Raw genomic sequence first — 26,001 nt, 5'->3', positions numbered from 1 at the left:
ATGAATTGTACCACTATCATCCAATTATAAAACCAAAAATCTACTGAAACAGTTGCTGTCAGTGTGTCAGTGCTTCCACTCTGTGTTCCCTTGGGTTGTTTTTTTTTCCTGTTTCCATTTTTTTTTTTTTTTTTGAGATAAGATAGACAAGTGGGACCTCATCAAACTGAAAAACTTCTGCAAAGCAAAAGGAACCATCAAGACTGCGGAGACAGCCCACAGAATGGGAAAAACTATTTGCCAACTGCATATCTGCCAAAGGCCTAACATCCAGGATATACAAAAAACACATATGTGCTGAAAGGAAAAAAGACAAACAGTCCTATTAAAAAGTGGGCAAAAGACATGAATAGACACTTATCAAAAGACATATGAACAACCAACAGACACATGAAAAAATGCTCGGTCTCACTAATCATCAGAGAAATGCAAATCAAAACCACATTGAGATACCACCTAACTCCTGTAGGAATAGCCATCGTTAATAAAACAAAAAACAACAGATGCTGATGAGGATGTGGAGAAAAGGGAGCACTTCTATACTGTTGGTAGGAATGCAAACTAGTTCAACCTTTGTGAAAAACAGTGTGGTGATTCCTTAAAGAACTAGAAATTGACCTTCCATGCAACCCAGCAGTCCCCCTTCTGGGAATATACCTGGAGAAACTTAAATCGCTCTACAAAAAAGATACCTGTACATGAATGTTTATTGCAGCACTAGTCACAATAGCAAAAACATGGAACCCACATACTGCCTATCAAAACTGAACTGGATAAAAAAATGTGGTACATATATATGATGGCATTTTATGTAGCCATAAAGAAGATCAAAATTGTGGACTTCACAGCAAGTTGGATGAATTTAGAGTCTATAATACTTGGTGATCTATCACAGAAACAACTGAGTACCACATGTTCTCACTCATAAGCGGACTCTTATAGTATTACCATAATACTATAAGAAAGAGATTGACCGTAGCCAGAACTACCAGGAGACCTGGGGTTGGGGAGGGGTGGGCGAGGGAGAGCACAGAACATCAATAAGGGTACCTGATCTCAAACCTGGCAAAGTGGGAATCAAAGGGAGGCCCAAACCTGTACAATGACCACTTGTATACCTAATCCTGAATTGTACCCCATGTCTTTAAAGAAAAAAAAAGGTTTTATCTCTTTGGGGTAGATAGAGCCTGTTGTGGAGATAGTTACCATTGTGAGCTCAGTTAACTATTAGAAATGTTCAAATCTCTCTCTCTTCAGTGTTCCCTTAACAGAAATTGCTTTGTTATTTTTTTCTGCTGTTCTTTACTGAGTCTTTACTAAACACTGTGTTGAATACTTACCTATATTAGTAATTTAGATCTCACAATAGACTGAGACTCCTTAAGCCTTGTGCAAGTCTGTGTTAGTAGTAGGTTTTAGAGCCTAGATCAGCATATTCCATTAGTTGTAGAGGAGGTTGGCAAGTGACAGTGGTGCCAAGAAAAATTTAATTCATAGGAGAGGACAGGGAGAGATTGTATAAGCTATCTGGGGAACAGTGTTAGGTTGAAAAAAGCTTTTCACTGACATGTTATATCTTTGGGGTAGATAGAGCCTGTTGTGGAGATAATGTTGCCATTGTGAGCTCAGTTAACTATTAGAAAAGTTCATATCTCTCTCTCTTCAGTGTTCCCTTAACAGAAATTCATGTTCATCATGTTTGTAACAAATAGCTTATGTTGAAGTTTATACTATTTTGATGATTTATCTTCTGGCTTGATGATGATATTGATAACTAATTATTGGTAATTTTCTATATTCTAGACCCTGTGTTAAGTGCTTTCCATGTATTACCTTATCTGTTCATTACAACATCCTAAGAACATATTATTACTTATCTTCCAGAAAACTAAGGCACAGAGAATGTAACTAAGACCTGGTAGTGAATAACAAAGCCAGGAATCTGAGCAGTGTTTACTCTTATACCCACTGTGCTGTGTTAGATTAACTGTTTCTTCGTTTCACAAACTGTTTTCACTTTCCATTACAAAAGTCTGATTCAGAACTGAAATGTTAACCATGATTTTTTTCTCATTATGTTCAGATATTTCTGTAACTATGGGTTAGCACAAAGCCTTAGAAGTGATTAATCAGAAAATATATATTAAGCTCCCACAGAACATGTATAACAGTATTTGTTTAAATTAGCATTTATTTTCATAATTATGTATAGCAGTGGTAAATGACATGTGAAAACTAGATATCATTGCTATTTGATTTTTGTTTAAACTTTAAGAAGCAGTATACATAGTAGCAAGGCAGGGTTCTACTTGAATTTGTAAGTTCATGTCAAAGTTATGTTGTCTTTAATCATTTTTATTTGACATATAACTCTAATGGTTTGAAAAATATTTTTAACATTAGGAACGCAAGAGAGTTCTAGAGGCAGAGCGGCAGGCCCGTGTAGAAGAATTATTGATGAAGAGGAAAGAACAGGAAGCCCGAATTGAACAACAGAGACAAGAAAAAGAAAGGGCCCGTGAGGATGCAGCCCGAGAAAGAGCTAGGTACCTCATTTGCTATCTTGATTGCGATCCTGATGAGCATTTTGCCCTGAGTCAGGTCTGAAAGCCATTGTCATATAGATTTTTAAGAAGTAGTCACAAATACAAAATGTGCTGAATTTTGATTTCCAGGAATTGTTGACATAATGCTGAAAATGGAGACTCTCTGAAATTTTCTGTTGGATGAGAAACTTGATATTTTAAGATTTTCTGGTTAAAACAATAGAAGATTTTTTGGTTTTTTTTCTTTTTGTTTTGTTTGTAGACCTGGTCTTGCTGTGTTGCCCAGGCTGGCCTCAAACTCCTGGGCTCAGGTGGTCCTCCTGCCTTAGCCTTCTGAATAGCTGTGATTCTGTCACCTAAGCCTCCTGAGTAGCTTGTACTACAAGTGCACACCACTGTACCCAGCATGGAAAAGTAAAATTTGATTCTGGCTAGCTTAAACAAAAGGGAAATTTGGGGAAGCTGTTGGGGGCATAAGTGATAGGTTAGAGACGACCAGGCTTGGAAATGGTCAATCATCAAAGACTAGGTACCAAGAGCCACAACAATGGCTAGTCAGCATGTTGTCACTCTGATTATGGTAAAAGACCTTCAGCCATCCTCTAGTTTTATCACTTGTTTAAGATTCAAAGACATGGGGGGACATTAAATTGACCGAGCCTAAATCCTTTTATTGCTGTATACCTTACTGATGTGGTATTTTCTGAATTGTAACAAATTTGATAGATTTTAAAATATAACTTTTTGTGACTTTAATTTGCTTTTCTACTTGTCCTTGATAATAAGGCTGAGTAGCTTTTCACATGCTTATGAACTTCTTAGGATTTTTTTTTTCATGTAAAGTGCCTTTTTAAATTTTTGTACATTTCTCTATTTGGGATCTTTTTTTCTTATTGATGTTTAAGAATTATCTTCACTAGATATTCTTTGTCAGTTACATATGTTGCAAGTGTATTTATGGGTTGTGTCTGAACCTTTTCACTCTCTTTATATCTTTTGACTAACATAATTCTTGATTGCAATATAGTAGAACTAGAAAAATTTGTGATTTGTGCTTTTTGGTCTTATTTATGAAATCCTTTTTAATCCTATGTCATAAGACATTCTTCATAATTTTGTAGTTTTATCTCTAATTGTAACATCTTTGTCTACTTGCAAATGATTTTATTGTGAACTCTGAGGTAGGAGTCCAGTTCTATTTTTTGCATTTTGATACCCAGTTACTATCAGTTTATTGAAAAATCCAGTTTTTTTCCTTCTTATCTGCTTTTAACATAAAGCAAATTTTCATGTATGCATAGGTCTGTTTGTGGGCTTTGTGTTCTGGTCCAGTGGTCACTTTTTCCATCCTCTGCCTTAATTATCAGAGCTCTATAATAATTGTTGGTGTTTGATAATATCCCTCACCTTTTTTTAAAATTAGAATATCTTGGCCCTTTTCTGCCTCTGTTAGTTTTAGAAGCTACTATTATTGTATTGCTATCTGTTTCTCCCTTCATGTTCATTAATATTTGCTTTATAATTTTAGATACTCCAGTGTTAGATGTATATATATTTAAATTGTTATGTCCTCTTGATGAATTGAACCCTTTATCATTATATAATGACTTTTGCTCTTTTGACAGTTTTTAAAGTGAAGTCTGTTTTATCAGATATAAATGTATTCACCCATGCTCTGTCTTGGTTACTATTTGTGTAGAGTATCTTCTTCCATCACTTTACCCTCACTTCACTTCACTTTCAGCCTATGTGTATTCTTAAAAATTAAATGGATCTTTTGTAGGCAGCATATAGTTATAGCTTGTGTTTTAATCCTTTCAGCTACTCTATATCTTTTAGTTGGAGATGTTAATTTATTTACATTCAAGGTTATTATTGATAGGCAGGGACTTACTATTTTGCCATTTAAAAAATTTGTCTCCCGGTTGTTTTATTTCCTTTCTTCCTCAGTTGTTGTCTACCTTTGTAATTTGATAATTTTCTGTAGTGCCAAGCTTTCATTTCTTTTTCTTTATCATTTGTATATCTGCTGTGGTTTTTTGTTTGGTGTTTACGGTGAGGCTTATATAAAAATCTTATAGTTATAATCAAATATTTTAAGATTATAACAACTTCTAGAATATACAAAAATTAAACTTTTACTATTCATTCCCACAAATTGTTTTTGATGTCATAATTTTTACTTTTTATATTGTATATTCCTTAATACTTTTTATAGCTTTAGTTATTTTTGGCTGTCAGCCATCTTGGTGATGTCCTGTTTTAGATTATGTCCTGTTTTAGATTATGTAACCAGGGAAGTAAGATAACCATATATTTATTAAAACAGTAAATATTTTCATGAATTATTATGTAAACAAAAAATGTATAATGTATAGCTTGATGAAATATCATCACACCTATGTAACTCCCTACCTAATCAAAGATTAGTACATTTTCAGCACCCCAGAAGCTCTCCTTATGTACCCTCCAAATCACTACTTCTTCCGCAATAGAAATCACTATCCACATTTTTAACACTGTAGTCTAGTTATTGGGTACATGTCTAAGAAGGGAACTACTGAAGCTGAGAATTTGCAAATATTCAACTTTAGTACACACTGCCAAATTGTTGAGCTACATTGTTTAGTTAAACAATTTCTACCAGTTGTACTAATTTTTAACAGTTTGTGTATTCAGATGCAATACATACTTGCTTCAAATTGATATTGACAGTTAAAATTTTTTTTACAACCTTATTGTGGTATAACTGACCACTTGTTATAGTGTACAATTTGATGAACTTTCACAAATGCAACCCCTGTGAAATTAATCAGCTCAATCCGAATTTTTCATGTTGCTTGGTAATCCATTTTTCCTTCCTTCCACCCTCATCCTAACATAGTTACTAACCTGCTTTCCCTTTTGTCTGTTATATTTTACCCAGTAATATTATTTTTAGACTTCTCTGTGTTGCGTGTACCTATAGTGTACTGTTTAAAATTGCTGAGTAGTGTTTGTATATATAATCTGAAAATTGTTATCCATTTACCTGTTTTAGATATTTAGGTTTTCTAGTGTTTTACCTATTTCATATACAGCAGATATGGATGTTTGTGTATGAGTCTTTGTGAGGGTATACACTTTTGTTTCTATTGGGTAAATAACTAGGAGAGGAATGGCTTAGTTGTTAAGTAAATGTGTGTTAAACTTCTTAAGAAACTGCACACTTTTTTCAAAGTGATTATACCATTTTATATACCCACCAGGGGCAAATGAGTTTTAGTTCCTTCACAACCCTTGATAGCACTTGGTCAACGGTTTCTAAAAAAAATACTCTTTTCTACTGGGTGTGTAGTTGTATTTCATTGTTATTTTAGTTTGTATTTCTTTGTTGACCAGTGATGTTGAGCATATTTTCATGTGCTTATTAGCTCTTTATATATAATTATTTGATACTCAAATCTTGTCCTCATTTTTCAGTTGGGTCATTTTGTTATTGAGTTGTAAGAATATTTAATTTTAAAATTTTTATATATTTAGGGTGTACAAGTATACATTTCTTGCATGCAAATATTGTGTGATGATGTGAAGTCTAGGCTTTTGGTGTACCCATCACCTGAATAGTGAGCATTGTATCCAACAGGTAATTTTTCAGCCCTAAGTCTTTCCATCCTACCACCTTTTGTAGTCTCCTATGTCTATTATTCCACTCTGAATGTTCCTGTGTACCCGTTGTGTAGCACCCACTTATAAGTGAAAAAATTTGGTCTTTGGCTTTCTGTTTCTGAGTTATTTCAGTTGTGATTATGGCCTTTAGTTCCAACTGTGTTGCTGCAAAATGCTTGATTTCATTAGTTTTTATGACTGAGTAGCATTCCATGGAATACTATATATACACCACATCTTCTTTACCAATCTTCTGTTGATGGACACTTACCTTGATTCCATATATTTGAAATTATGAATAGTAAACATGAGTGCAGGTATCTTTTTTAAAATTATCTATTCTTTCTCTTTGGATATATACCCCATAGTGAGAATGATAGATGATTTTAGTTCTCTTTTTAGTTCTTTGAGAAATCTCCATGCTATTTTGCATAAAGATCATACTAATTTCATTCCTACCAACGTTGTATAAGCATTCTCTTTTCTCTACATCCTTGCCAACATTTTTTTTTTTTTACTTTTTAGTAATAGTCATTCTGACTGGGGTAAGATGGTATCTCATTGTGGTTTTAATTTGCATATCTATGATGATTAGTGATATGACCGTTTTTCAATGTTTGTTCACCACTTGTATGTCTCCTTTTGAAAAATATCTGTTCACATACTGTGCCCACTTTTTTTTTTTTTTTGAGTTGGAGTCTCACTCTGTTGCCCAGACTGAAGTGCAGTGGCCGCTCCCAGCCACCGCAGCCTCGACCTGCTGGGCTCCGGCGATCCTTCCGCCTCAGCCTTCCGAGTAGCCGGAATTACAGGTGTGCGCTACCATGCCTGGCTGATTTTATGATTTATTGTAGAGATGAGGTCTTGCCAAGTTGCCCAGGCGGGTCTCGAACCCGCAGGCTCAGGCAATCCACTCACCTCAGCCTCCCAAGGCGCGGGATTACAGGCTGAGCCACCGAGCCCAGCTTCTGCCCACTTTTTAATTGGGTTATTTGTTGTTGTTGTTGTTGAACTGTTTGAGGTCCTTGTAGATTCTGGATATTAGTTCATCAGATGCATAGTTTGCACATATTCTTTTCCATTCTATAAGTTGTCTGTTTATTCTGTTGATTGTTTCTTTCACAATGCAGAAAGTGTTTAGTTTAATTAAATCCCGTCTGTCTATTTTTGTTTTGCTGCGTTTGCTTTTGAAGACTTGGTCATATATTCATTGCATATCCCGGCGGTTCCCAGCCTTTTGGGGATGATTCAAGTGCATTACATTTATTGTGCACTTTATTTCTATTATTACATTGTGTTATATAATGAAATAATTATACAACTCACCGTAATGCAGTATCATTTGGAGCTCTGAGCTTGTTTTCCTGCAACTAGACAATCCCATCTGGGAGTGATGGGATACAGTGACATCCAAAATGTGTTGCTTATGTCCAGTCTACTCCATAATCTTGTTTTGGTTGCTATCACTGCAGAAGACCCTGCTTCACAAAGATAGGATGTTGGAAATGGAAGTAGCCTTCTCAGTGCTGATTTGACAGGAGGTGGAACTCAGGTGGTAATGCAAGCAATAGTGAGTGGCTATAAATAAAGATAACGCTTTGCTCACTTGCTTGCTGCTGACCTCCAGCTGTGTGGTCTGGTTCCTAACAGGCCACAAACTGGCACCAGTTCATGGTCTAGGGATTGGGGACCCCTGGTCTATGCTGATGTCCAGAAGAATTTTTCCTAGTTCTCGGATTTTTATAATTTTAGGTTTTATGTTTACATCTTTATTCCATGTTGAGTCAATTTTAGTATATGGTGAAACATATTGGTTCTATTTCATTCTTCTGCATATGGCTATCCAGTTATCTTATCATCCCAGCACCATTTATTGAATAGGGTATCCTTTCCCCAGTATCTATTTTTGTTAACTTTGTCAAAAATTAGTCGGTTTTAGGTATGTAACTTTATTTCTGAGTTCTCATTTCTGTTTTGTTTTTTTTTTTGAGTTGGAGTCTCACTCTGTCGCCCAGACTGGAATGCAGTGGCCGCTCCTGGCCACCGCAGCCTCCACCTGCTGGGCTCCAGCGATCCTTCCGCCTCAGCCTTCCAAGTAGCTGGAATTACAGGCATGCGCTACCACGCCCGGCTGATTTTTTAGTTTATTGTAGAGATGAGGTCTCACTGCCCAGGCGGGTCTCGAACCCGCGGGCTCAGGCGATCCACTCACCTCAGCCTCCCAAAGGCGCAGGATTACAGGCTGAGCCACCGAGCCTGGCCAGTTCTGTTTTTTTTGATGTATATGTCTGTTTTTATACCAGTACCATGTTGTTTTGAGGGCAGATACGTTGATGCTATCAGATTTGTTCTTTTTTCTTAGAATTTCCTTGGCTATGCTGGCTCTTTTTTGGTTGCAAGTGAATTTTAGGATTGTTTTTTCTAATTCTGTGAAAAATGACATTGGTAATTTGATAGGGATTGCTTTGAATCTGTAGATTGCTTTGGGCACTGTGGTCATTTTAACAGTACTGATTCTTCTAGTCCACAAACATGGGATATTTTTCTATTTGTTAATGTCATCTGCCATTTTTTAATCAGTCTTTTATTTTATAGTTCTACTTGTAGAAATCTTTTACCTCCTTGGTTAAATATATTTCTAGGTATTTTATTTTATTGTTTTGTAGCTATTGTAAATGAAATTGTCTTCTTGATTTGTTCCTTGACTACATCGGTGAACAGAGCTAATTTTAGTTTTTCTTTTCCAATTTGGATGCCTTTAATTTCTTTTCTTTTCTCTGATTGCTCTGGTGAGAACTTCTAGTACTAAATTGAACAAAAGTAAGGTGAAAGTGGACATGCTTGTCTTTTTCTGGTACTTAGAGAGAATACTTTTAATATTCCATGTTAAATATGATGCTGGCTGTGGGTCTGCTGTATATTGCCTGTGTTAATGTTGAGGTGAGTTCCTTCTGTGCCTAGTTTGTTTTGAACTTTTATGATGAAGCAGTGATGAATATGGTCTAATGCTTTTCTTCATCTGTTAAAGTGATCATATGATTTTCATCCTTCATTTGTTTATGTAATGAATCATATTTATTGATTTACATAAGTTGAGCTATCCTTGTGTCCCTGGGATAAATCTCACCTGATCGTGGTGAATTATCTTTTTTATGTGCTGTTGGATTAGATTTGCTGGTATTTTGTTGAGAATTTTTGTACCTACATTCAAAAGAGATATTAGCCTATAGTTTTGATGTTGTGATGCCCTTGCCTGATTTTGGTATCATGGTGATATTAACCTCATATAATTAATTAGGAAGAATTCCTTTCTCTTTGATTTTTGGAGTCCAGTTTCAGGAGGATTGGTATTAGTTTTTCTTTGTATATTTGCTATAATTTGGATGTGAATCCTTGTGGTCCTGGGGTTTTTTTTGTTGTTGTTGCTGGGAGAGTTTTTATTACTTATTTTATTACTGATCTTGCTACTAATTATTGGTTTGTTCAGGAGTTTTAATACTTGGTTTGATTTCAGGAGCCTCTATATTTTCAGGAATTTATTCATTTTCTCTCGGTTTTGTATTTTGTGAGCATATAATTATTGTGGTATCAGTTTTAATGTCTTCTTTCTTCATTTCTTATTGTGCTTATTTGGATCTTCTCTCTTCTTGGGTAGTCTAGCTAGCACTTACCAGTTTTATCTATTCAAATAACCAACTTTTAAAAAAAAGTGAATTGAAGTCTCATTTTGTTGTCCATGCTGAAGTCCAGTGGCACAGTCCTGGCTCACTGCAGCCTTGACTTCCTGGGTTCAACTGAGTCAGTCTTTGGGTCCCAGTAATGGCATGAGTGTAAGTGTTTGTTGATCCCAGAGCAGCTTACACTGACTCTCATGTTAGTGAGTTTTGGAGTATTTATTCTTGTGCTTCCAGGTGGCTTACTTAGGAAATATTAGTGGGAGCTGTGGGCCAGGTGTTTGGGAGGTTTCTTAGGCCCTTGGAAAGCATGTGTGGTTAGGTGATTACACTAGTTGTAATGGAGGAACCCGCTGGGACCCAGGTAGTCCATGTTGGTGTTCCTGGTAGCTGTGATGGGTTGGGCAGGCTAGTTTCCAGTTCTGCAGTCATCCATAGTGTGAATTGTAAAAATTCTTTATATATTCTGGATACACATTCTTTGTGAAGTATATGATTTGTAATCCATGGCTTATTTTTTCATTTTAATTGTATCTTTGAAGAACGGTTTTTAGTTTTCATGAAGTCCAATATAGAAATCTTTGCCAAACCCAAACTCACAGCACTTTCTCCAATTTTCTTTAAGGAATGCTTTAGTTTAAGCATTTATATTTAGGTCTGCAATTCCGTTTAAGTTAATTTTTGTATATGGTCCCAGTAATGGCATGAGACGAAGACCTAAATGTATTTGGTACGCATAGATATCCAATTATCCCAGCAACATTTGGTTAAAAGTCTACCTTTCTGTCAATGAATTGTCTTGCCAACTGTGAAAGATCAGTTGATCACTGATGCAAGAGTTTATTCTAGATCCTGTTCTTTTATATTGGTATCTATATGTTTGTTCTTATACCAATATCACACTGTTTTCATTACTGTCACCTTCTTACATATTTTGAAATCAGTGTAACTTCTCCAACTCTGTTATTGTTTTCTAAAATCATGTTTCCGTATACATTTTAGGGATAGTTTGCCATTTTTTTCCAAGATAGCTTGCAGGGATTTTGATAGGAATTGCAGTGAATATATGGAGCAGTCTAGGGAGACTGCCATTTTTACAGTAATTTGTATTACAATTTGTGAATATGATGTTTCTTGAATATGATGTTGTTTAAATCTCCTTTAACTTCTGATGTAACAGTGTTTTGTAGTTTTTCAAATATAGGCCTGACGTTCTTTTTTTAAAAGTTTATAGGTACTCTTTTGAAGCTGCTGTGAATGGAATTGTTCTCCTTGTCTTATTTTTGGATGTTTGCTGGTATATAGAAATACAGTTGATTTTTATATGTTTAATTCTACAAACTTTTTTAATGACCTTATTAAATTTGCTTATACCTGCTCCTTGACTTATGATGGGGTTATAGTCTGATAAACCCATTGTGACGTTGAACAGTAGTAAGTTGCATGATCATGAGTTTGGGATGATCTATGTTAGGTTGGGTCATTTTTTGTTTTTTGTTTTTTTGTTGCTTAGTGTCTTTTACATAAAGGGATGTGGTGTCCATGAATAAAATTTGTTTTAATTCCTCCTTTCTAATGTGAATGCCTTTAATTTCTTTTTCTTCTCTTATTGCACTGACTAGATTCTTCCTTATAATGCTGAATGCTAGCAGTGATCATGGATATCTTTGGTTTGTTTTCTGTCTTAGTGGAAAAGCATTCAATCTTTCACAGTTATTTTTGATGTTTGCTGTAGGTTTTTGATAAATTTTCACTCTTGGGTTGAAAAAATTTCCTTCTGTTTGAGGAAGTTTTTAATGTGAGTGTAATTTGAATGTGGTGAAATTCCTTTTTCATCCATTGAGATGACTATGTTGGTTTTCTTCTTTATTTTTTTAATGTGGTATATATTACATTCATTTGTGGATATTAAAAGAACATTTTGTTCCCAGGTTCATTCACACTTTGTCATGATATATACTGGATTTTATATGTTGACGGATTCTTGTTAAGGGCTTGTTCATGAGGGGATATTTATTTGTAGTTTTCTTGTAATGTCTTCATCTAGCATTTGTGTTATGACTATACTGACCTCATAGAATGTGGAAGTATTCTTCCCTGTTCTACTTCTAGAAGCCATTTGTGTTGCATTGATTTCTTCTTGCTAAATGTTTGGGAGAACTTACCATTGAAGGCATTGTGGCTTGGGTTCTTTTTTGTGGGGAGATTTTAAATTGCCAATTAAATTTTTAGAAAATTTGTATTGGTCTATTAAGAATTTTCTATTTCTTCTTGAGTCATTTCTGATAATTGTGTCTTTGTAGGAAGTTGTCCTTTCATCAAAGTGCTCTAATTTATTGTTATAAATTTGTTATCTTTTATAACAATTTTGAGTGTGATCTATAGTGATGTCCTTCTTTCATTCTTAATTATGGCAATTTGTGTCTCTTCTTTGTTTTATTATTCTAGTTAAAGCTTTATTTTATTGTTCTTTCCAAAGAAATAGCACTTGTTTTTATTGAGTTTCTGTATTATGTGTCTGTTTTTGCCTCTTTGATTTCTCCTTTGATATTTATCATTTGTTTCCTTTTGTCTACTTTTGGTTTGATCAACTTTGTCTTTCCTTTATGAGACTGAAGCTTAGTTGACTGAGTTTTCAATATTTTTATATTTCTAAAGTAAACATTTATAGGGTATACATTTCTTTCTTAGCATTTATTTAAGTACATCCCATCAATTTTGGAATACTGTGTTTTCATTTTCTTTTTTCAGTATGTAGTCAACCCTTCTATCTGCAGGTTCTACATCTGCAGATTCAATCAACCACTGATCAAAACTATTTGGGAAAAAAGCCCCAAAATAACAATACATTGATAAAGGTAATACAAATAAACAAATATAGTATAGCAACTATTTACATAGCATTTACTTTGTGATAGATATCATAAGTTATCTTGAGATGGTTTAAAGTATATGGGAGGGTTTTCATAGGTTATATGAAAATAGTACACCAATTTTCATAAAAAAATTGAATATCCTCAGATTTTGGTATCCTAGGAAGATGTTCTGGAGCCAGTACCCCTTTGATACTGAGATAAAACTATATTTAGTAATATTTCTTATGATTCATTTTTGATTCATGACTTATTTCGACATGTGTTATTTAGTTTACAAATTTTGTAAATTATTTAGTATCACAAATTTATTTTTGTTGATCTCTAATGAAATATTTTGTGGTTGAAAAATATATTTTAGATGATTTCAGTCCTTTTGCACTTACTGAGGTTTACTTTATGTCTTTGGATATAGACTTTCCTAGAGAATGTTCTTTGAGCACTTGTAAAATATGTGTATTCTGCTCTTGTTGGATGGAGTGTTCTCTAAATGTCAGCTTTGTAAAGTTAATTGTTAGTGTTATATAGTCTTTTGTATACTTAGTGATTTTCTATATAATTCTATCAATTCTTAGGAGAGGATAATTGAAAACTCCATCTATACTACTTGAACTATATATTATTTCACTGTTGACCATTTTGGCTTCATGTATTTTGGTTCTTTGCTATAGGGTGCATATAATTTATAATTGTTATACTTACTGAAGCTCCTTTTTTACTTTTAAAAAATATTTCTTGTATTAAAGTTCATTTTTTTTCTGTTATAAGCATAGCCATAGTTACTACTTATATTGTATATCTTTTGTTTTTTACTTTTATCCTGTTTGCATTTTTGATGTCAAACGCATCTCTTTTAGGATGTATATAGTTGGGTTTTGTTTTGTATCTGGTTTGCTAATTTCTGCCTTTTTATTGAAATATATTGTATATTTTATTTGATGTGATTATTGATATGATAGGATTTATATTTATGATTTTGATACCTGTTTTCTATATATATCAAGAAAATTAGTTATTATTTAAAATTAGTTCATTTTAATTTTATTTTATTATAGAGATGTGGGGTGCATGTGAGGATTAACTACATAAGTAGGCTGCATGCAGGCTTCTAAATGGCCCTCACTTCCCCTGGTATAGGACCAGGTGCCCTTTGTGTTGTGTGCCTCCCCTCTCCCTCCCTCCCTCCCCAACAGTGCTCAGCAACTGTAGATCCCTCCCTTGTGCTAATGTGATTAATGTTCCGTATATATCTCAAGTGTTATTTGTTCTCTCTTACTGCCTTTTAAAAAAAATGAAACCAGTCCTTTTTGGTGTATTGTTTTAATTTTATGTTGATTTTTAAAAACTATTTTATTTTAGTTATTTGCTTAATAGTTGCCTCTAGGATTACAGTATTCATCTTGGATTATTACAGTGTACTTCAGGTTAAAACTAAATTGATTTTGGTAAAATAGAGCAGCTTTGTTCCAGTATAACTCTATGTCTTCTTCCCCTTGTGTTACTGTTTTCATGTCTTACATGTGTAGATGTATATATTATCATAAACTGAACAATACAGTGTTACAATTTTTTGTTACACAGTTTTACATTTTAAAAGAACTAGGAAAATTACAGAGAAAATGTTTTTATACATTTATGTTTACCTACATATTTATAATTTCTGGTACACTTTATTTATTTCTGTGGATGTGCTATCTTCTGTAATTTCTTTTTAGCCAGGTGGACTTCCTCTAAAAACTTGTGAGGAGTTTATAAAGCTCCTACAAACTCTATAAGGGAGTTGGTTTTTTTTAATTTTTTTTTTTTTTTTTCAATGAATGACCTTGGTGTTTTCTTATCTGGGCATGTATTTATTTTGATTTTGTTTAGATGGTAGTTTTGCTGGAGAGAGAGTTCTTGGTTTTTCTTACAGTATTTTGAATCTTTTGACTTCTGTTGTTTCTGAGGAAAATTCAGCCATTATAATCATATTGTTTTTCTTCTTTATATGGCAAGGTTTTTTTCTTTCTGCTTTAAAGATTTTTCTCTTTGTCTTTGACCAGTTTGATTTTGATTTGTCTAGGGTTTCTTTCATGTTTATCTTTCTCTGTACAGTAATGTTTTTCATAAAATCTGCTAAATGTTTAGCTATTATTTATTGAGATATTTGTCATTTATCTTCAGCTCTTCTGGGTGTGAGTTTCTCAGACTTTCCATGGTTTGATTACCTTGAAGTTTTGAGAAGTAATGGTCAAGTATTTTATAGAATGTTCCTCAATAAGGATTTATTTGCCATTTTTTCATGGTTAGATTGGGGTTATGATTTTTTGGGAGAAAGATCACAGAAGTGAAGTACCATTCTTCACATATAGTATCAAAGGTTCATGCTGTGAACTTGATTTAATCACTGATACTAACTTGGATTACCCAGCAAGGTAATGTTTGCTAGGTTTCTCCACTATATTATTACTTTTAAAATTATCCTTCATTATTCTCTTTGGAAGTAAGCCCCCAAGCCTAGTCTAAACTTAAGTACCTACATACCTTACTTGCAATTCTTCTGTACAAGACATTTGTTTATTCCTGTCCATTTATTTATTAAATTCTTTTTTTATATCAACAGGATCTCATTTTTTTTTCTTCTTGTTGTTATAATTCTATCCTATGGCATTTTGTTGCTCATTTTGTTTTAGCTTTGGACATTAGGAACTCTTTCACTTGGCTCCTTTGTTAACTTTGACTTACTTCATTATTAATATTATTATTATTATTTGAGTACTTCCTTACTTTTGGACATTACAAGGTACTCCAGACTCATCTTGTGTTTTCACTATTCCAGCCGTAGTAGCAACTATTTCTTTAAAGAGTTCTGATTTTTTTTATTGTAAAGTTTTTTTAAAAATTGTTTCTATTTCTCTATTTCAGATTCCCTGTTTGTTGAATCATTGTTATTATATTTTTATTTTCTAATTGTTTTGGCTTCCCCTCCTCTTCCCTTTCCCTTTCCTTTCCCCTCTCTTCCCTTTTCTTTTTCCTTTCCTTACATTTCCTCTTTCCTTTCCTTTCTTTTCTCTTCTTTTTTCCCTCTCCTCTCCCATTCCCTCCCCTTCCCTTCTCCTCCCCTCCCCCTCCCCCCCTCCCCCCTTCCTTCTCCTCTCTCCTCTGCCCTCTCCTTTCCCTTTTTTTCCCCCCACTTTGTGCACAGGGCTTGCTGAATAATTAGACACACTCTCAGGTGATCTATGGGGAACTGGACATTTATTTGGAAGTCTACCCAGATGTCCTTCTGTTTCCCTTTTCTCTTTGTCCGCCCCAAGAGAGGAATTTTCCATAGAGGTCATGCTGAAAGTGGTATGCAAACCTGGCTACCAGTGACATATGAGCTGGACAGTAGAAGGGTACTGTTTGTCTCACCTTTTCAATATGTGGGTTTTTACTTAAATATCCTGTTTTCAGTATATTATCTCACTTTCAATTTGCCTACTGTCCTTAATGTAGGCTGTTTAGCCTTCACGAGGGAGTAATCTCTTCACCTTCTGTCAGAGTGGGGAGGAGATTTGTAGTCTTGCTATTCTTTTAAGGTCTTACTAGTCTACTTGGTTTTATCCCCAACATTTATCCTTTCCTTCTTAAATAGTTTCTTCAGTTTCTGGAATTTTGCTGGTAGAATTACCTTACTTATTAATTTTCCCCTAAAAGCTTAGATTTTGGCTTTCTCAGGATTGCTTTTCTGAAATATTGATGTCCACAGTTTGTGATTATTTCCTTTCCCATTCTATTTGTCTTTGTGAATTTATGTCCTTTCTATTTCTTTCTTGTGGTTTAGTGGGATTTTGGAAGGTAACAGAGATAAATTAATTTTTTTTTAATGTATGTGATAGAAACAGGATCTCACTGTGTTGCCCAGGCTGGTCTCAAATTCCTGGTCTCAAGTGATCCTCCTGCCTTGGCCTCCCAAAGTGCTGAGATTACAGGCATGAGCCACCATGCTCAGCATCTAATTAATTTTAAACCTTATGAGATTTGTTGCTTCAAGCAGTTGAGTTTATCAATTTTACTACCTTCTTTCAGAGACAGGGAAGAACGATTGGCAGCACTCACAGCTGCTCAACAAGAAGCTATGGAAGAGCTACAGAAAAAAATTCAGCTCAAGGTAGGAATATTATTTATTTTTTATTTGAAATTTTGGGGCATTAGATTCTCATAGGAGTGAAAACCGTATTGTGAAATGCACATGTGAGGGATCTAGATTACATGCTCCTTATGAGAATGTATGTCTAATGTTCTGAGGTAGAGTGAGGCAATGATGCTAGCACTGGGGAGAGGCTGCAAATACAGCTTAACATTAGCAGTGAAGTTTGACTGTACAACCATGCCCTGCAGTCTGTGGAAAAATTGTCTTCCACAAAACCAGTCTCTGATGCCAAAATGGTTGGGGACCACTATTTTAGTAAACTAAAGATTCATTTGTTTCAACTAAAAAACCTAAATGAAATGGAGGACTTTCTGACATCACACAACCTCCCAAGGTTGAAACAAGAAACAAGATGAAATTGAAATCCCAAATAGACCAATAAAAACCTAGGAAATTGACTATGTAGTAAGAAATCTACCCACAAAAAAAAAGCCCTGGACCAGACAACTTCCCAGCAGAATTCTATAAAATATACAAGGAGAAGCTAGTGCCAATCCTATCAAAAGTATTCTGGACAATTGAGAAAGATGGAATTCTCCCAAAATCACTTTATGAAGCTAAAATCACACTGATACACAAACCTGGCAAAGACCCAGCAAGGAAAGATAACTTGATGAACAATCTCCTTGATGAACATTGATTCAAAAATTCTTAACAAGATTCTAGCAAATCGGAGTCAAAACACATCTAAAAAATCTTCTACCATGACTAAGAAGGCTTCATTCCAGGATACAGGGCTGGTTCAACGTCTGTAATACTATCATAATTGTAATTCAATATGTCAACAGATGTAAAAACAAGAACCACATTATCATATCATTAGATGCAGAAAAAATGTTCAACAAAATCCAACATCTCTTCTTAATAAAAGCCCTTGAGTACCTAGGCACAGAAGGAATATTCCTCAAAATAGTGAGAGCCATCTATGAAAAACCCATAGCCAACATATTGCTCAATAAACAGCAGTTGGAAGCATTTCCCCTGAAAATGGGAACAAGACAAGGGTGTGCACTCTGGCCCCTCCTGTTCAACATAGTATTGGAAGTCCTAGCTAGACCAATTAGGCAAGTGAAGGAAATCAGGTGTAAGTTAAGTTACCCCTCTTTGTAGATGATATGATCCTATACCTTGAAAAACCAAGAGAATCTATCAAAAACCTCCTTGCACTGATAAGTGACTTTGGCAAAGTCTCAGGGTACAAAATAAATGTGCAAAAGACAGTTACATTTTTATACAATAACAACAAAACAGGCAGAGAACCAAATAAAAAGCACAATCCATTCACAATAGCCACACAAAAAATCAAATACCTTAGCATCTTCCTAACCAGAGAAGTGAAAGATCTTTACAAAGAAAACTACATTACACTGTTCACAGAAATCAAAGATGACACAAAAAAATGGAAAAATATTCCATGCTCGTGGATTGGAAGAATCAGTATTGTTAAGATTTTCATCCTACCCAAGGCACTCTACAGATCCAACCCATTAAATTACCAACATCATTCTTCTCAGACCTGGAAATGACAGTACAGAAATTCATATGGAAACAAAAATGTCCATGAATAGCCAAAACAATTCTCAGCAAGAGAAACTAAGTGGAAGAAGTCACACTCCTGGACTTTAAATTTTACTATAAGGCTAAATAATCAAAACAACCTGGTATTGGTACAAGAATAGACATACAGACCAATGGAACAGGAGAGAGATTCTGGGAGCCAAACCTCAGTTTTTCAAACAACTCATCTTTGACAAAGCCATCAACAAAAACCCCTGGGGAGAGGGGGTCCTATTCAGTAAATGGTTCTGGGGAGACTGGCTGACCACATGTGGAAGAATGAAACAGGACCCCAGATCTATAACCATACACAAAAATCAACTGTAAATGAATCAAAGATCTAAATGTAAAACCTCTAACTATAAGAATCTTAGAAAATGTAAGAGGCAGCATTATGCACATTGGAATAGGCAACCAATTCTGGATCATAACCCCAGAAGTATATGCCATAAGAGATAAGATAGACAAGTGGGACTTCATCAAACTGAAAACATTTGCAAAGCAAAAGAAACCATTAAGAGAGTAGGGAGAGAGTCCACAGAATGGGAAAAAATATTTGTTAACTGTATATCTGACAAAGGCCTAACCTCCAGTATCTACAAGGAACTTAAGCCAAAAGGAAGAAAACAAACAGCCCTATTAAAAAAGTGGGAAAGTAGAGCTTGGCGGAATCAGCGGGGAAAGAAGACCCTGTTGAGCTTGACTCTAGTCTGGCACAGTGAAGAGACATGAGAGGTGTAGAATAAGTGGGAGGCCCCCGGCGCACGGGGGCGGGGCGGGGTCCGCCGGCCTCGTGGGCCACTGGTGAAATACCACTACTCTGATTGTTTTTTCACTGACCCGGTGTTTAAAAAAAAAAAAAAAGAAAAGAAAAGAAAAAAAAAAGTGGGAAAGTGCAAAAGACAGTTGCTTTCTTATATACTAACAAGCAGACAAAGAACCAAATAAAAAGCACAGTCCCATTCACAATAGCCACAAAAAATTGAAACACTTCAACATCTTCCTAACCAGAGAAGTGAAAGACCTTTACAATGCAAACTGTAAAACACTGCTCAGAGAAATCCAAGAAGACACAAACAAATGGAAAAATATTCCATGCTCAAGCATGGAAGGAATCAACATTGTTAAGATGTCCATCCTACCAAGGCAATCTACAGATTTAATGCAACACCTATTAAATTACCAACATCATTCTTCTCAGACCTTGAAATGACTATACAGAAATTCATATGGAAACATAAAGACCACGAATAGCCCAAACAATCCTTAGCAAAAGAAACAAAGCAGGAGGTATCACACTTCCAGACTTCAAACTTTGCTATAAGGCTACAATAATCAAAACAGTCTGGTCTTGGTACAAGAATAGGCACATAGACCAATGGAACAGGATAGAGATTCCAGAAGCAAAGCTTCAATTTCTCAACCAACTCATCTTTGACAAAACCTCCAACAACAACCACTGGGGAGAGGAGAACCTATTTAGTAAATGGTGCTTGGAAAACTGGCTGATCACATGCAGAAGATTGAAACAGGACCCCTACCTATCATCGTACACAAAAATTATAATAACTCTAAATTGATCAAAGGTCTAAATGTAAAACCTCAAACTATAAGAATCTTAGAAAACGCAGAAGCCACCCTTATGGAAATTAGAACTGGCAGTCAATTCCTATTCAGAACCCTAAATGCCCATACCTTAAGAAATAAGATAGACAAGTGACCTCATCAAACTAACGATCTTCTGCGAAGCCAAAGAAACCATCAAGAGAGCAGGGAGATAACCCACAGAATGGGAAAAAATATATTTCTAACTGTATATCTGACAAAGACCTAACATATAGGATCTACAGAGAACTCAATCGTGCCGAAAGGAAAAAAAACAGCCCCATTACAAATGGGCAAAAGACATGAATAGACACTTCTCAAAAGAGGATATATGGGCAGCCAACAGACACATGAAAAAGTGCTCAGTCTCACTCATCATCAGAGAAATGCAATCAAAACTACATTGAGATATCACCTAACCCCAGTAAGAATGTTCATCATTAATGCAACAAACAACAACAGACTCTGGCAAGGATTTGGAGAAAAAGGAACGCTTCTACACTGCTGGTGGGAATGCAAACTAGTACAACCTCTTTGGAAGACAGTGTGGCGATTTCTGAAAGAACTAGAAATTGACCTTCCATGTGACCCAGCAATTCCCCTATTGAGAATATACCCAGAGGAAACTCAAATCATTCTACAGAAAAGATACCTGCATGAATATTTTTTGCAGCTCTATTCACAATAGGAAAAACATGGAACCAACCATGCTGCCCATTGAAGCTGAACTGGATTTAAAAAATGTGGTACATACACATGATGGAATATTATGCAGCCATAAAGAAGGACAAACATACGGACTTCGCAGCAACTTGCATGAATTTAAAGTCGATCATACTCAGTGTTTTATCACAGAAACAATGAACAGAGTACTATATTGTCTCATTCATAAGCGGACCTTGCACAATTATCATAATACTATAAGAAAGGGATTGGTAGTAGTGGGAAACTACCAGGGTAGGAGGGGTAGGATTGGCAGTTGTGGGAAACTGCTAGGGGAGGGAGGGCCATACCTCATCAACAAGGGTACCTATATAATGAACTTTTGTATACCTAACCCTGAATTGTACCCCACATGTTTAAAATTTTTTTTAAAAAGTGGGCAAAAGACATGAATAGACACTTCTCAAAAGAAGGCATATGAACAGCCAACAGATACATGAAAAAATGCTCAGCCTTACTAATCATCAGATAAGTGTAAATCAAAACCACACTGAGAATACCACCTAACTACAGTAAGGACATCCTTATTAAATCAACAATTGATACTGGTGAGGATGTGGAGAAAAGGGAATGCTTCTACACTGTTTGTGGGAATGTAAACTAGTACAACCTCTTTGGAAAACAGTGTGGCGATTTAAAAAATATCTAGAAATTACCTTCCATACGACCTGACTATCCCTCTTCTGGGAATATACCCAGAGGTACTCAAATCAGTCTACAAAAAAGATACCTGCATATACATGTTTATTGCAGCACTACTCACAGTAGCAAAAACATGGAACCAACCATGCTGCCCATCAAAAGTGTACTGGATAAAGAAAATGTGGTACATATACATGATATGGAATATTACACAGCCATAAAGAAAAACAAAATTATGGACTTCACAGCAACTTGGATGTATTTAGAGTCTGTCATACTCAGTGATCTATCATAGAAACAAAGTACTAAATACCACACGTTCTCACTCATAAGTGGGTCCTGAACATTAATCAGTACTGCAAGAGAGGGTCGGCAGTAGCAGTATACTCCTAGTGAGGGGGATGGGTGTACATAATATCACTAAGTGTGCCTGATCCTAATCCAGGGGAATTGAGGATCATTGGGAGGCCCAAACTTCACCTGCACATAGATCACTTATGTACCTAATCCTGATTTGTACCCCACATCTTTAAAATAAAATAAAGATTAAAAAAAGAGATTCATTTGTTTCACTTGCATAATTGTAGGTTGGGTGATTATGATAAATTGATATTTTCTAGAACATTGTTACCTTTACTATAACATGTAGGCTGTCTCCAGCAGTATAAATGTTTCACATTGTATTGCGGTTATTTATATGCTTCTTCCTCCTTACAGGAATAGTAAACTCCTTTAATGTAGAAGACCATATTTTACTATTCACGGCCCAAGGAATTTATCTTTCACTTAATGTAGCAAATATTTATTGAGCTTTGTAGTAGGAAGAGAAATGAAGAGATGAATAAGACATGATTGTAGTTTTCTGGAAACTCCTAGTCTAGTGTGAGATTTAGATGCTAAGCAGATGATTTCCATATAGATAGAGGTATACATGGAATGTTATGGAAGCACACTTAGTCTGACTTGAGGGGTACAAGCGGCCAGGGAAGTAATTTTAAATAACAGTTTCTAAACTGGATCTTGTAAGAGGAGTGACTAAATGGGAAAGAAAATGGGCAGATGAATAGAATGCCATTCCAGCCATATAAATTAGTATGAGCACCAGGAGAGAGGTCTGAAATAGGTTTTCTTTTTCTCTGGGATTGTCACTGTAGTGTAGAAATGGAGTTGAAGGTAGAGATGTGTTGTGATGGTCCTTGTTTGCTATGTGGAAAATCATAAGTTTAAACTGTGGGTTAATATTTCCCACAGTGTATTCCAGGAAATGCTTCTCAGAGTGTGTTGTTGTGGGCAAAATAATTTGTAAAGTACTGCTTACTATAAACTGGGTTTATTGAGTCGTAGAGCACAGTGACATACTAGAGGCTCTGTAAAGTTCTATGTTAAAAACCTCCTTAGCATTAACTTACTGTTTTCCAAATTTATTTGACCATGGAATCTCTTCCAAAGAACACCTATTATCTTATGGAGCACACTTGTGTCAGGGGGAGATATTAAAGGGTTTTATGTAAACACTTGTCTTCAGTGTGTAAGCTAACAGTGAAATAAGACATTCTCTTGTTATTTCAGAAGTTTTAATGGAAATATTATTTTTCCAAGTTCTTATTATAGTTTGAATAATTTTGTACTTTGACTTTGTCTGCAGCATGATGAAAGTATCCGAAGGCACATGGAACAGATTGAACAAAGAAAAGAAAAAGCCGCTGAATTAAGCAGTGGGCGACATGCAAATACTGATTATGCCCCCAAACTGACCCCTTATGAAAGAAAAAAACAGTGTTCTCTCTGCAATGTCCTGGTAGGTTATCATTATTAATATTGTGATTATATATTATAATTTATTTTTGAAATTTATGGAACCATGAAAATATAGTCTTTCAGTCTTTGAAAACTCATGCTCAGGCATTTGCTGAGTAACATGTTTTTTTTAATAATTTTAAGTGAAAAAATAAGTAGTACAGATAAAACCAGTATTTAATGTGGTTGTTACTAAAATGCATGCTTACCAGCTTGGTGATAACCCAAGTCATTATTTTTGAGTATTGGAACTAAAAAAGCAAGCAGTATTTTCAGTACTGAGATTCGAACCTTCAAACTTAGAAGAAATGATTTCCTACTAGACTGGCTATGATGTCTAGCATGCCTTTTTGACCTTGTGTCTTCTCTTCCAGAAAATGCTTGAATTGTGATCTAAGGAAAATATTTTTAAGACTAATATGTAAATGCTAGAGTGATCTCAGTTTGCACATAGTGTACTGGATTGCATGTGTACTGTTTTTTAGATATAATATTATGGTGATTATATTGCTTTTATTTTATGCTTTTAGATCTCTTCAGAGGTGTATCTTTTTAGCCACATTAAGGGGAAGAAACACCAGCAAGCTGTGAGGGAGAATAGCAGTATCCAAGGGCGGGAACTTTCAGATGAAGAAGTGGTAAACTTTACTTTTGTACATTTACAGTTATTTATTGACTACTTAGCATGTCCTCTTTTATTATAAAGACTTCCATGTTTATATGCAGCTCTATAATTATTTAAAACTATATTTAGCATTTAATAACAACAGACATCATTTTGGCATACATATTAATTTCATGAGAAATATAGAAGCAAGAATTTAATGCTATTATTTATATAATCTCTGTGCAGGAGAAGTTTATGATATATTGATATTTTAATAATGAAAGAAAATAATTACTCATTGATGCACCAGATTTCTTAAAAACCAGTTAACAATATCAGTTTTATATAAGAGGATAATTCTGGATCAGGAAGCCATTTAGAAATTTTTGAAATGCATTATTTAATTAACCTATAGTTATTGTTTACCTGGAAGTTAGATTTGTATAAATATATCATTTATAAATCTTTTCCATTTAACTGTTACTGAGACTTGACTGACATAACTAGATAATCTGTGAATTTGTTCATCCTATTTATAATAGAACATTTCTAAAGCTACACAAGAATGGGAAATTCATATTTGGCAAGCATCTCTTAAGATGTCCAGGAAACAGGGTTCTTGGAGGGCAGTACTTGTGTGTAGGTGTGTGTGTATGTTTAACCTTTTTTTTTTTCTTTTTGAGGTATGCCACACATTATTAAACTACATAAATCTCAATCAGATGAATTTCTACATATGTATACACTGATGTAAAAACACCCAGATCATAATATGGGTCATTTTTTGCACCCCAAAGGCTCCCCTTATTATAACCCCTCCCAGTCATATTCCCAAAAGGTAACTACTCCCTGACTTTTCATACTATCACTTAATCGTGCCTGTTCTTGAACTTCACATAAATGGTATCATATAGTATGTACTTCTTTGTATCTGACTTATTTCATTCATGCTTAAGTCTGTAAGATTGATCTTTGTTGTTTATGTGAAGTTGTATCTAGTAATTTTTCTTAGCTTTTTTAAAGGCCCTCCAGATAAAGGCCTTAGGAACACATCTGTAGTTGAATAAAATTGAATTTACTGACTTGTTAAAAGCAGGGAAAACACATACCATGTTGTGGAGCTTTTCAATAAGAAGATATTTGAAAGGACTTGTGGAATTTGGCTTGTTTTAAGTGACTTTTGGGGAAGATTCAAGGAATAGAAGTTTTGCTCTAGATTGGATGCCACCAGGAAACAAGGGTAATTCTGTGGTTAATGTTTTCTAGGCAGAAGGAATGAAGCTGCTGTTTTCACCTGGGTTTCTGAATATAACCAATGTTTGAAGGGAAATTGTATACTGTTATTTGGACTCCATTCTCTTGTAACTTCTTCCTTTGAAGAATTTTGCCTCACAAGTTCTAACTGCTTTGATAACTCTAAACTGCATGTTCTGTGTCCTCAGAGCACTAAGTCTGCCACTTTCAGCTTGCACTATTCTCCCAATCCAAAAATTGGCATCAAATCTTAAGGAAGAATCCAGAATAAAATTGGAACTCACTTCACGTGCTTTCCTTCTTTGAGGGATCGTAGTCTTTCAAGCCTTAGCTATATTCGACTGTTCTTTAATACATACCTTAAAATAGTTGCTTTGTGTATTTTGTACAACTTTTGTTGTACAAGTCCAGTACAAGCCAATTCACTGTAGCTAATAGTGAAAGTCTCCATTGTTTGAGTCTTGTATATTCATGTTTGACATAATGCTTGACACATAGTTAAGGTTGTTAATAAATGCCCATTGTGTTGAGTTGAAGTGAACTGAAAGATTGTACAGAATGACTTGAAGGTATCATTGGAATGGGCCTCTACATATCTTCTTTGTAAATGCTAGGTACTTTTAATCCAAGTGAAATGGAACATGAAACACATGATCTATTAGTTAACCTCACATAATTTCTTACCTTTTACTCAAATTATATGAATATTTGAAAAGACAGTGACATAGAATTTTTTTTTTTTTTAAATCAGTATTTTTTATGATGATGTTGTGGGGTACAGTTAAGGGTTGGGTATACAAATATGCTTTATTTAGGCCCCCTTGTTGATAACAGGTGTCTCTCTGTCCCCAGACAGATGTTTACTACCATTAGTCCCCCCCCCCCCCCCCCCCCCCCCCCC

The 26,001-nt window shown here is 35.0% G+C and overlaps 1 protein-coding gene across 1 annotated transcript in view; it reads left to right on the top strand.

Annotated features, from left to right (window-relative positions):
* Positions 1 to 26,001, top strand: part of SCAPER (S-phase cyclin A associated protein in the ER) — a gene marked incomplete at its 3' end in the record, with an annotated part of 218,865 nt that overhangs the window by 152,657 nt on the left and 40,207 nt on the right. The window contains exons 17-20 of the mRNA XM_021711065.1: positions 2,404 to 2,546; positions 16,792 to 16,873; positions 23,088 to 23,240; positions 23,770 to 23,877. Of these exons, the coding sequence (XP_021566740.1) occupies positions 2,404 to 2,546; positions 16,792 to 16,873; positions 23,088 to 23,240; positions 23,770 to 23,877 (486 nt within the window). The remainder of the gene's footprint in view (positions 1 to 2,403; positions 2,547 to 16,791; positions 16,874 to 23,087; positions 23,241 to 23,769; positions 23,878 to 26,001) is intronic.

The sequence above is a fragment of the Carlito syrichta genome, unplaced genomic scaffold (assembly GCF_000164805.1).
Source record: "Carlito syrichta isolate Samal-C Ts95f unplaced genomic scaffold, Tarsius_syrichta-2.0.1 Scaffold81549, whole genome shotgun sequence".
Taxonomy (NCBI): Eukaryota; Metazoa; Chordata; class Mammalia; order Primates; family Tarsiidae; genus Carlito; species Carlito syrichta.
This window is presented reverse-complemented; position numbering and strand designations above follow the sequence as displayed.